This window comes from Mytilus edulis, chromosome 5 (genome assembly GCF_963676685.1).
Source record: "Mytilus edulis chromosome 5, xbMytEdul2.2, whole genome shotgun sequence".
Taxonomy (NCBI): Eukaryota; Metazoa; Mollusca; class Bivalvia; order Mytilida; family Mytilidae; genus Mytilus; species Mytilus edulis.
Window position 1 is genome coordinate 14,249,589 of NC_092348.1, and position 13,493 is coordinate 14,263,081.

The following is a 13,493-nucleotide window of genomic DNA, read 5'->3' on the forward strand; positions in this document are numbered from 1 at the left end:
ACAGTTACAATTTTCAAATTTGTTACAGCTCTTTTAAAGTCTTTACATCAAATACTATCTAATTAGCTTTAACTTAAATATTCAAATAAAATGCGTTTTAATATGAAATTCGAACGTTAACTATTCGTATTAATATATTGAAAATGACTACGGATACAATAAGCTCTATGTTAAATTTAATTTTTAAAGTTCTCACTTTTCCTTCTTTTTTTTTTTCTTTACTTTGCTATTTCTTATTATTCCAAATAGTCACATAACACTAATTTACGATACCAATTTTACTGCACCAGTAAATTTCAAACTAATTTTGATTTTTTTGTTTGTTTCAAAATTCAACTTTCAAGCAATTATCCGTTCAAGCTGTTTTTATAAATGTGCTTCATGGCATTTGGTACTCCTTCATACAAATTTCGAACGGAAAATAGGCCTGTACAATTATAGGAAACTAGTTATCCGAATTAAGGAGAATCAGATCCTACAATTTTATTGGTCGAGAGAGCTGTACTATATTCTAAATCATCCTTATGTAATACGGTCAACTATATTTGGTGTAAATAATGATTTTAATTTTGGGTGTCAGTGTCTGTCTTTAAAGGTTCGTTATACATAACCCCATTTTCATGGTTCGTGTTTTTTCTTTGAAAAAAGTGACAATGGAGTAAATCTAGAAACTGACCTAACGCTTTTTTGCACTTATATATGTAAAAAGATAAAGTGTGACATTGTTAAGTTGATCCTTCGTAAACTAGGGATTAGCATGACGTTATAGACTTAAAAGGTTTTATACAATCAAAGTTCAAACATTTTACTAGATACATATATGTTTATCATATTACCAAAAAAAAAAGAATTTCCCCTGAGTCGATATGTGTAAATGCATCTTTAAAGATAGCGCTATTAGCATTGTGTCCGAAATTACTGCCTATTGAATATTAATTTTGTGTATTTTTTCCCGTTTTAACCTAAAAAAATTCTGCTATTAAAATTTGCCTTTATTACTGCGTACCATATTGTATTGAGAAATGGATTACAGAATAAAGAAGGGATTACAGAGAATGTCAAAATAAATTGAATAATTTACATGATTTATAGCGGAATAAAACAAAATTCTATTATATTTTAATTGTCACTGTTTGCAACAATTGATATATTATATATTATATCCGATATGAGTTTATGTTTTATTTTTTTTGTCAGTTTGTCACAAACATTTTTTTTTTATTTGTTTGTATGACATTAGAGAATATTATAGTGTTCCAGTAGTAAATGATGCTACATTCAAGTTGTTCTGACCCTTCCTCTGAGGAGGTAGAAACATTCAAGTTGTTCTGACCCTTCCTCTCAGGAGGTAGAAACATTCAAGTTGTTCTGACCCTTCCTCTCAGGAGGTAGAAACATTCAAGTTGTTCTGACCCTTCCTCTCAGGAGGTAGAAACATTCAAGTTGTTCTGACCCTTCCTCTCAGGAGGTAGAAACATTCAAGTTGTTCTGACCCTTCCTCTCAGGAGGTAGAAACATTCAAGTTGTTCTGACCCTTCCTCTCAGGAGGTAGAAACATTCAAGTTGTTCTGACCCTTCCTCTCAGGAGGTAGAAACATTCAAGTTGTTCTGACCCTTCCTCTCAGGAGGTAGAAACATTCAAGTTGTTCTGACCCTTCCTCTCAGGAGGTAGAAACATTCAAGTTGTTCTGACCCTTCCTCTCAGGAGGTAGAAACATTCAAGTTGTTCTGACCCTTCCTCTGAGGAGGTAGAAACATTCAAGTTGTTCTGACCCTTCCTCTGAGGAGGTAGAAACATTCAAGTTGTTCTGACCCTTCCTCTGAGCAGGTAGAATTCTGTCCTATGACAAGATAAAATTCCTTTCTATGTTTAGGTAGAATTCTTTCCTCTGACCAGATCAAACTTAGAAATAAAAGAAACTAAAGGAAGTCGTGGTAAACATTGTAAAAGTGAGGTTGTTGACAAGTAAACAAACAATTTATCAAAACTGCCCTCATAAACTGAGAAGTATGTTACAATAATATAAAATTTGTCATAAAATACCATTTAAGCCTTTTGTATACACATAAATAAAATCACTGCAATGTTGAAAGGGTTCCATGTAAATACTAAATCGTTGCAAAGGGTTCCATATAGACCTGTCATGTTTAGGAAATGTATACATCGCCGGATTGAGAGAAAAAAATCCAACTTTTTATTTCACTGGAATAAGACTGTTTTGTACTTATCAGTAGTACACAGTATATACTAGTACTATAGGGTTTGTGCAGTAAGTATATTTATTTTACAACTGTTGAAGTATGAGATAAAGGAGATGTTTATTTTATCTAATTTATCATTCATATTAAGTTATCATGGCTATGCAACACAGCATTAATAAAAGTTCATTAAATATGTTTTGTAATATTCAGCTGTAGTATAACTATTGCATTTATGATTTGCATAATTATGTCATTTGAAATGCAGCATAATTATAACAATTTAGTGATTAAATTGAATAAGATCAAACTACGCATTTCGAATTGTACACTTCCGGGTAAAAATGTTTGTTTTTACGTCCGGATATGGATTTCTTTCTAAACAACAAAAACTGAAATAAAAAAACTAAACGCAACCGGCGTACTCAAAACTCTCCTTCCTTGATGGGTTCATTTTACATAGACAAATAAAATCGTAAAATATAATCAAAATAAGGATGTTTATTTGATGTGTGCTTCTTCGTTACATTTGTTGTTTTTATAGTGATTAAGATGATAACACAATGTGTACTGCTGTACCCCTATTTTTGACATTTTTAACTATTGTGTCTGTTTGTTTTGTTCACGCATCGGTGACAATATAATGGAATGTGATACGACTGTCATACAAGTGAGAGGTTTAGCTAGCTATAAAACCAGGTTCAATCCACCATTTTCTACATTTGAAAATGCCTGTACCAAGTCAGGAATATGACAGTTCTTGTCCATTCGTTTTTGATGCGTTTTGTTATTTGATTTTGCCATGTGGTTATTGACTTTCCGAATTGATTTTCCTCTGAGTTCAGTATTTTTGTGATTTTACTTTTTGTTGTTTGGTTATTTGTTTGGTAAAGTTTTTGAATCAGAGCGTTTATACGAGCTTTTGTAGGATGAATCAGAGCGTTTATACGAGCTATTGTAGGATGAATCAGAGCGTTGACCTTTTGTAGGATGAATCAGAGCGTTTATACGACCTTTTTTAGGATGAATCAGAGCGTTTATACGAGCTGAATCGGAGGGTTTATACGACCTTTTGTAGGATGAATCAGAGCGTTTATACGAGCTTTTGTAGGATGAATCAGAGCGTTTATACGAGCTTTTGTAGGATGAATCAGAGGGTTTATACGAGCTTTTGTAGGATGAATCAGAGCGTTTATCCGACTTTTTGTAGGGTGAATCAGAGCGTTTATACGACCTTTTGTAGGATGAATCAGAGCGTTTATACGAGCTTTTGTAGGATGAATCAGAGCGTTTATACGAGCTTTTGCAGGATGAATCATATCCTTGAAAATTTGTTAGAAACTAACATTCCCAGTCAGTTTATGTTCCTACATTTTTATCACGGCATTCGGCTGGTAACCAGACATGGCATTCACGGGATTTTCTAAGGAAAAACTTGAGTGGATTTTTTTGTGAAAACTTCTCTGAAAGTAGGTTCTTTCTGTATCTCAGTCGCAGATCAAAGTTCTTCCTTGCCGATACCTGTTAATTGAATTAACTTGTGATATTTATGCGACTGTCATATAATATGGTTTGCCATTCGCTTGTGTTTTTTTAAGCCTTTGAATTTACTGCTTGACAAAGAACTTTCCGTTTTAAATTTTATTTGAAGTTCGTTAAGTTTGCTATTTCCCTTTTTTCGTCACACATTCCCCTGAACTACTAAACAGGTTGGCTACATATATGGCCAGCAGCTAGACAATAACGATTTGTAACATGTGTACCATTTTCGGATTTGTCAGACACCTGGTTCTGATATTTTGAGTTACGAGTGATTATAAATTAAAAAAAAAATTGTATAAAGTTCACTGACATGCATTTCAACACTACAAAGAAGGAAAAAACAGAATTTCCAAATACTAGGTTGCTGTTTCATTGGTGTGCATGATATGCTCCTTTTATTCAAATCACCAGAGCTCTATTATACTAACTAAAGGTGTATAAACTAAATAAACTAAATAGAAGTCCGTTACAAAGTTCTGTGCATTCTGTTAAAACTGAAGTCAATGCAGTATTTTCATTCAAGTTAAAAGTTGACAGGATTTATATCGCAGTAATAAAAACTTAGATTTTAAGTATTGATTGTTTTATTCTTCTCACAGTATATATAGGAAACACATTAAAAATATTCAACATAATCATTAGTTGTCGAAGATTCACAAACAAATAGTTTTTTTAAGTAGAATTAAATTATGATATGAAATATGTATGTCCACCTCACTGTAACTAACTACTAGTTGTTTCAGTCGAGTATTTGTTTCATATTTTGGTTTCGATTCAAGTTGAGAGAAAAAATGGAAGGGGGGGGGGGGGTCACAGTTGGTCCTATACAAATTCTTTTTTTCGACATGTAGGTACGGCTACCAGTCAAATGTTATGGTCGATTTTTGGAAAAAGACAAAATTGCTGAAGAATTAATAACTCAACAGTAATAAAGAGCTTCGTTCATGTGATCAGTGTTGTTTTCTTTTTAAATACATGTACATTGATTATCTATCAGGTTTATATTAAATCACTTACATGTCACCGGATTATTATACATGTAGATTTTCTTGTTTTCACACACGTAAACATGTCTTTTTATTATTAATTTTCAGAATTTCGCCATGAATATTAGCCTGCGGACATAATTGAAAATGACCAGTCCGACGGTTGAATGTTCTGACATCACATTTTACATAAGTGGCCCGGAGGAGGATGTTTCACATACGAACAACTCCGGAAATAATCTGAAATCCGAGGCGGAGTTCGTGAAATGTAACGAGAAACGTCTCGATTATATCGACAGTAATCCTAGCTTTCTTCGATACATCGATAGTAACGCTGAGTGCCACAGCATAGAAAACTACAGTGAGAGCGAAAATGAAATGATTTCAAATAGATTTAATGAAAAGAGAGAAAAAATGAATGAAAACGAATTGGATACAGATCTAGAGAGCAGAAATTCTGTTAAAGATATACGTGAAGCAAATAGTTACCATCAGATTAAAACAAATGGGAAAACAGGAGGAAAGTATATAGATTGTCAGTGTGATGGACAAACGTTAAGTCCGTGTACGGCTATTCATTCATGCTCTAGAGTGCATTTCAAAGATCCACCGAACAAAAGTTTGGAGGACATAAATTCGAACAGAGAGAATGAATTTATGTTGACAAATTCATCAAGTAAGAAGAAAGTTTCACTGACGTTACCGAACGGACTTGTGAACGGAGTGTATAGTGGCAGTTTGACCGATCTGGAAAATGGAAAACAGTTCAGTAATGGAAAGCATAGTGGCTTTCAAAAGAGCGATGAATTTTCAATTACTAATATTCAACGATTAAGTAGAAACAGTCGGTATAGAAAACGCAGTCAGCGAGATGTAATACCTCCCGAGATACAAGAAAAGACCACTTGGTGGAAAGAATTTTCTGTAACGCATATTAAGGTACGTATAAAAGACGGTATGAATGTTTGATGGGAGAAAACGTAAAAATGTTAAATTAAGTAAAACAGATATACCGTGTTTAATGAGATGGAATTTACATTTTATGTGTTTCCTCCATAAAAAAGTTTATTATAAATATCGTCTGTCTTTATTTTTCTCACCAAATCAGTCTAGTGTAATGTACTTCATATTCTTGGAATACTACCGCTATTTTCCTTAATTGGAACTGTTTGTTTTTGTCTAATGAATCATCGTATTTATTAAAAACAGAGACGGTTTTTTTTCATTTCCGACGTATTAATATTATACAACATGTTGACATTTTCTATGAAAATTATATCAACCGGGTATTTTTTTTCTAAAGTAGAGATAATGAATGGATTGTATTAAAAATTAATTTCGAATAACTATGCTACACTTCTGCGTTACTTACAATTGAAAAAACGTATAATGAAGTCATCGTTAAATGATATGTATTTCTTTATTTTTGTAGGTGTCATTAAATGCTTTCACGCAATTCTTTCCCTCTTTAATTTGTAAATGTTTAATATGTTTACATAATGTTATCATGCCATGTTGCCCTTTAAGTTTGTCTATTCTATACGTCCAAAGCTTATTTAGTTAAAACAGAAAACGTATGGAATTTAAAATGTCTGAAATGTGCTTCTGCGTTTCACAGCCTTGTTTACAAAAGCAAATTGTCGATTTAACCTAAAGGCATTTTATCATTTTCTGTCATTTTAATTAATAAACGACCCTTTTCCCACTAGAACGGAAGCTTGCTTAGAGCAGACGACTTAAGTGATGAATTTGTGTGGCAACATAACAAATAAAGACCAGTGAGGATAATACATGCACTGAATCTAGCCTTGAATAATTCAGGCGATAATCATTTACCATATAAACAAATTTAATAGCCCACTTTGTCATAGATTTGATCGATTATAGACAGTTGAACGTTTTTAACAGTAGATAGGCAATTGATATGTATTTAATCATCGACTAATACATGCTTCCTTATGTATCAGTTTTAATTACCTCGACTGATTAATCTATTAAAAGTACTGATTTTTTTTGTGTTTTGGATGACAAAAAAATAAAAACTTTGCATATACTTGGAATAGGCTTTTACTACGGTATTTTACATTTTTGTTTGAGTTACGCTTGCCACGACGAATTTTGATGCATATTTCAAGAGATATGCTAATCTGGCGACAGTGTTTCATTTTTGTATTCAAACTTACCACAGTATCAGAAGGTACTAGAGCTATTTAACAATTTATATGTGATGACATATGATCTAAAGGTTCCAGGTCTGATGGCACTGATGTGTAGTTTCTCATGATCACAAGACAACATCATGTTTTTTTTAGTTAGTGGTTTTCGAATTGATTACATTTTAAGGACAAGAAAACAAATACCCGACTTTAGGCTTTGTTTTTTACAAGGATTTGTTCTCACTCTGAAATTTGAACCAATATTACCATCACAAATTATTCCAATAACATTGAGAATGGAAATGAATAATATTACGATATGCCATCCAAATTAGCTATGTTCAAATTCTCAACTGATGTACTTTTTGTTTCTTTTCAGGCAACATTTCACAATTTACAAATAGAGAAACTTTATCAGTGCTATTGTGTTCAACTGAAACATTCACTAACTATTGCCTTGGTTACTTTAGCAATGGCCATGTTGCTAGGGACACTTATTTATCATATTGTTGTCAAGGACAAAGAGGTGAGAATAATGGATAACATAAGTATCTTTTTTCTTCTTTTTGTATAAATGCAGATAACAGTGGCGGATCCAGAAATTTACATAAGTGGTGGCCCACTGACTGATCTAAGAGGGGGCCACTCCAGTCACGCTTCAATGATTCCCTATATAAGCAACCAATTTTTTTCACAAAAAGGGGGGGCCCGGGCCCCCTGGCCCTCCTAAATCCGCCTCTGGATAAAGCCTTTTTGTGACATTAATTATACACCCACTTACACACATAGACACACATAATTTACAATGTGAAAAATTTCATGATGACCTATTCATCATTAATTTCCCTTTGGAATCTTCAGAAGTATTTTGCTTCTCATGTTGAAAGCAACCATTTAAATCTCTGATTGAAGGCCCAAGTCTTTTGTTTAAACCAAGGACAAAAATATTTTTTTCAAATCGTGGAGCACACAATTTTTTGGTCTCCATTGTTCTGAAGCTAATCCCTGCCCCCTTTTCTCAATAGAATCAAATTGTTGCTCCCCTAGTAAGCATACATAGTATACCGATTTAAGGCTAAAAAGTCATTGCTATGTTCTTGGTTGAAGGTCATTTGGATTTTCTTGATTGAAACCTTCCAACAAACAAGAAGAAAAGGAACACCAATAAAAGCAATGCAATTTAGGGAGCTACCATTTGATTTTTATGGGGGGGGCTAGGATGAAAAATTTTGTCCTGCATTTTTTTTAGCTGTAATCTCTGTCCTGCCTTTTTATTTTTCACTCTGTTCCGTCCTGCCTTTTTTTTTTTAGTTTATCCTGACTTTTTTTTACCCAAATTGTCGTCCTGACTTTTTTTTTGTAAGTGTCTCATCCTGCCTTTTTTTTTTACTCAAAACTCTTGTCCTGCCTATTTTTTTCAAATTTCATCCTAGCCCCCCCCCCCCCTCCCCATAATAATCAAATGGTAGCTCCTTTAAACATATTGGCATTTCTATGGGTTTTTTTTTTATATCTTTCTCTCATTTATACCTTCTTAAATCTTTTTTTTTAAATGTTCTCAGTTTTACTCCCAGAATTTATCAATAAGTATCTTGACAAAAAAACTATTATATAAAGGCTTGATTATTTGTCAGTGAAATCTGTAAGTTTTATTTATTCTTTATGTGATAACAGAATACAAATTACTGTACTTATCAAAAATTGATTGCTACATTTGACTACAACCAATTGTTTGGTAGTAATTTACACCTATAATTATCCATTTATTATCATACAACTATACTCATGAATGGTAGGTGTGAGACAGAGTTATGAGAGAAGATACATTCTGTTACATTTTATAACACATCAGTCATCTATGAATGATTTTTGAATAAAAGGCACACTTTTTGATGATTGTACTATTCTGTGTCTTGATTTGTTTATTTGACTAGACAATATAATTAATCAGTATCTAGACAATATAATTAATCAGTAGGTCTATTGAGACTGAAATTGTTGTTGCTCAGTCTAATTTTGCATTAAGAAATGAAAGCAAGCAAGTCTTATGAATAAAATTGACAATTGAACAGATGGATACTTATTCATTATTAAAAGAAAAAGCTTTTTTTAGAATGATTTTTTCTTTTTAAATTTTTTGTATTTTACTGATAAATGGACATTGATTTTTAAAATTAACGTTTAGAATTTTAGATACAGTCCCAGTTTTAATTTGTCATATATATATATATGCATACAAAAATGACTTTGTCAAACTATTGTGTAATCTTAATAAACTTGGACACATGCTTCTTACTGATCGAAAGACCTTATTATCCTAAATTGAATCTTAAAATTATTTTATTTTGATTTTTCATTTTTACTGATAAATTAATTAGTATTTTGCAGTTACCATTTATACACAATTTTGAGTAAGAGTATTTTAGACTTCAATAAATTTTGTCTGACCGACAAAAATGTTTTGAAACTTGGACAGAACCTTTTTTAATGAGTATTAAAGAGATTTACAAATAAGCAAAATTTTGATAATATTTTTTTTATTTTTCAATCTCTAACTAAAATATCGACTTTATTGCAGTGTAACACCATTCAAACAGGAAAACCAACAGTCTAATCTGTATCAAAAATGAGAAACAAGAAACACTTATGAATCACATCAACAAACAACAACTAGTGAACATTTGAGGTTCCTGACCTAGGACAGGTGCAAACAAATGTAGCGGGTTTAAATGTTTTTTTAACAGATGCCAACCTTTACCTAACCTGAACTAGCTTAACTCAACCAAAAGACATATTAACAAAAACAAGTGACCATATAATATTTTCTAAACTATTTTCTAATATATATCAATAATTTACCAGCTATATTTATTTCAGAAGTTACCAAAGGAAGTGTTTTTAACAATAGTGATAACCTTATCCAGTGGATTTATACTTTTCTCTGTAATCTTGATCTTCATACTCAAACGGAAATATTACTCAAAATATCCTACAGTGATATCCCTACTGATATGGATTCTATTGCTCATTGTGGCAAGCATTTACTACAATATGGTTCAGAAAAAGAAAGTGACGGACAACATAGCCGTTATGTTTTATATTATCATTGTTTGTTACATCATGTTACCACTGTCCAAACGTTTGTCGTTGTTTCTTGGTATTGTGACAGTCCTACTAGAGATGATAGCATCAGCACTACTTCATTCTACAGGATCAAACTTTCTAGTTGAGGAGGTAAGTCTGAGGATTATATAATACATTGTACTGATAGATCTGTTAAGACATGATGATGTATACTATTAGGGTATTGGTTTCAATAGGTTTCACTGTACAAAAGTCCCCACATGTCTTTTCTGTTTTTACAGTGTTTAAGGTCTGCTATTATCCACATTAATTTTCTTTCATATAAATCCAATAGCTGTAATATAAAAAAGAAGATGTGGTATGATTGCCAATGAGACAACTCTGCACAAGAGACTAAAATGACACAGAAATTGTTCATTTCTTAACCAAAAAGGGTCATGAATGAAATTTCCGTAAAATGTTTCTCAGGAAGTTCAAATAAAGGCTTTTGAAATTTATTATCAAGCTAAAAGTGCAAATGTGTTTTCACATCCATCACTAATAAACTTCCTGTTTACTGATTACTGAAAGAAGTTATTATTGATCTTGTTCAGGAAGAAATTATAATTAAGTCATTAAAATTATTGTATAATTTTAATGTTGTCAAGAAAGGTCTACTAACAAAAAGGGAAAATGTTGGTAGACATCAAATGAGATAGCAAGCCAAAATAGATCCAGTGGGCAACATATATTGTATAAAATGGACAGCTTATATGATGCTTATGTTATACAACATGTTGTTGTACATTCAACTTATTTTGATACTTTTAGGAGTTTTCAGTAGTAATGAAGTTGTAAATCTTAAACCATTTAGATCAAGTGCAGTAAAATGGAAAAATTTTGAAAAGTATTTCAAATAGCATAGCAATTAATGTCATTTGTGGCATTTTAACACCTAAGATAAAAAGATTAAAACCATTCCTTAAAACAAGTATTTCAAAAAAGGTATTGAAAGATCCTGTTTTTAATTATAAAAATAATATACACATGACGTCAGCCTCTCTTAATTTTAATATCAAATACATATACAATGATGGCTATATAAATTTCTGATTGTTAATAAAGTTTATCTTTTGATTCTGAAAATGTATCCAAGGTCATACAAATCAGAAATTATACTGTACAAAAATTTTGGTAATGAAATTTGATCAGGTTTGTCTGGAGCTATCAAACATAATTCAAGACCTTAACATAGAATTGTCCATATTTTGAGTAAGAGCCAGTAGACTTTTGTATAAGTTTGATACAATTTGTTCCCAAAGTAGTACACTACACTAAAAATCTTTTTGATTTATTAGGTTCTTTTTTATAATTTGAAATTATTAATTTCAGGACAAGATGATAAGTTTTTTAACAAATCTAGAGGACAGTCCATTTCTCATTTTTCACTTAAAAAAAGGATTTTTGTTCTTTTGACCTTGAGTAGTCTAATATATCCAACAGATTTTGACCTTGAGTAGTCACATATATCAAACAGATTCTGACCTTGAGTAGTCACATATATCAAACAGATTCTGACCTTGAGTAGTCTAATATATCCATTAGATTCTGACCTTGAGTAGTCACATATATCAAACAGATTCTGACCTTGAGTTAGTCACATATATCAAACAGATTCTGACCTTGAGTAGTCACATATATCCAACAGATTCTGACCTTGAGTTAGTCACATATATCAAACAGATTTTGACCTTGAGTTAGTCACATATATCAAACAGATTCTGACCTTGAGTAGTCACATATATCCAACAGATTCTGACCTTGAGTTAGTCACATATATCAAACAGATTCTGACCTTGAGTTAGTCACATATATCAAACAGATTCTGACCTTGAGTAGTCACATATATCAAACAGATTCTGACCTTGAGTTAGTCACATATATCAAACAGATTCTGACCTTGAGTAGTCACATATATCCAACAGATTCTGACCTTGAGTTAGTCACATATATCAAACAGATTCTGACCTTGAGTTAGTCACATATATCCAACAGATTCTGACCTTGAGTAGTCACATATATCAAACAGATTCTGACCTTGAGTAGTCACATATATCAAACAGATTCTGACCTTGAGTAGTCACATATATCCAACAGATTCTGACCTTGAGTTAGTCACATATATCAAACAGATTCTCACCTTGAGTAAGTCACATATATCAAACAGATTCTGACCTTGAGTAGTCACATATATCAAACAGATTCTCAGTATTTCCAATAAAATGTCTGATTTAGTATTTTCTTCACATATAATTGGTGGTTATTAAAAACTTAACCTTGAATATAGCATAATAAAACCTATTTCTGTTTGTTGATATATATATATATTTTTTTACTAATTAGGTTTCAAGTTTCAAAATGATAGACGGATCTCAGGATACACATATTCATTATATTTTGTTTGTCTGTGAAATAGTCATAATCTCCAAATAATAATGAAAGGTTATTTAGAGTTCAATTAATAACCATCTGATCTAGAATTCTAGGTATTGATACAAAAAACACATTTTAAAACTTATTACTCAAAAAGGTTTATGTTTTTCCCCTTCAATACTTTTTGAATTAAATGAAAACATAAAAGAAACTAAAATAAATATTAATAAGCTTAAAGTAAAAAATACTGGTGTTGAAAATGGTTGCCAAACTTGTAACTCTGATAAAAATGAAAGGAGCTGTGTGGTGTATTGGCCAAGTGATAGGACGAACCAATAACAACAAAAAACAAAAACAGAAGACATCTGAAATACAAATGGTGGAAGATTATAGTTTAAAAAAAAATAACCAAGGAAAAAGATAAAAAGACCATATAATCATACTCAAAACAGAATTGATTGCTTAAATGGCTTTGGAAATTATGACCTTTCAAATTTTAAGAACCAGAAATATATAACTTTTTGAAGACATTCCAGATCTTTTTGTTTTATGTTTGTTATTACAAAAAACTTACTTTAAAATGAAATTTGTTGAAAACCTGCATTTTAAAACTCGGTTGAAATCCATGAAGTTTTGTCAAATTTCAACAAAATCTCAATATTTGCCTAATATCTCTATTGTTTATCTCTATAACCCAGCATCAGCTTGAAACATTTTTTGCTGTATTTCCAAAGGAAAATATCTGTTATTAACTTGGTGATGGGCAGCTTGGCAAGTTCGATTTTGAAATGAAACAATAAGAGTTATCTCCCATCTTAAAGCCAAATAATTTTTTTCTAGTAATCAATCAAAATTTTCTGTATTAATGGTTGTAAATGGTATAGATAAACTCACATTTATAAATGACTTGATTGAAACAAATATTCTCACAAATTAGTTGTATTTCTGCATCAAAATTGTCTTAATTTATTAAAATCTTTGACTTGTAACTCATGGTGTACCTTAAATGGATATATATAGAATAACCATACATTGTCTCGAAATATCAATGTTATTTGTACAAGGCTAAGAAACAGGTAGAAAGCAAGGCTGTGCAGTATATTCTTAATATATA

The 13,493-nt window shown here is 31.5% G+C and overlaps 1 protein-coding gene across 7 annotated transcripts in view; it reads left to right on the top strand.

The window, feature by feature from the left end:
* Positions 1-13,493, top strand: part of LOC139523028 (adenylate cyclase type 2-like) — a 116,152-nt gene that overhangs the window by 39,214 nt on the left and 63,445 nt on the right. For 4 of the 7 annotated variants that reach the window (XM_071316770.1, XM_071316773.1, XM_071316771.1 and 1 more), the window contains exons 2-4: positions 4,836-5,666; positions 7,263-7,409; positions 9,761-10,117. In XM_071316770.1, the coding sequence (XP_071172871.1) occupies positions 4,875-5,666; positions 7,263-7,409; positions 9,761-10,117 (1,296 nt within the window). In that variant the 5' untranslated portion in view covers positions 4,836-4,874. Of the gene's footprint in view, positions 1-2,704; positions 5,667-7,262; positions 7,410-9,760; positions 10,118-13,493 lie in introns of those variants that run through there. The other 3 variants (XM_071316775.1, XM_071316774.1, XM_071316776.1) reach the window with 1 other exon arrangement.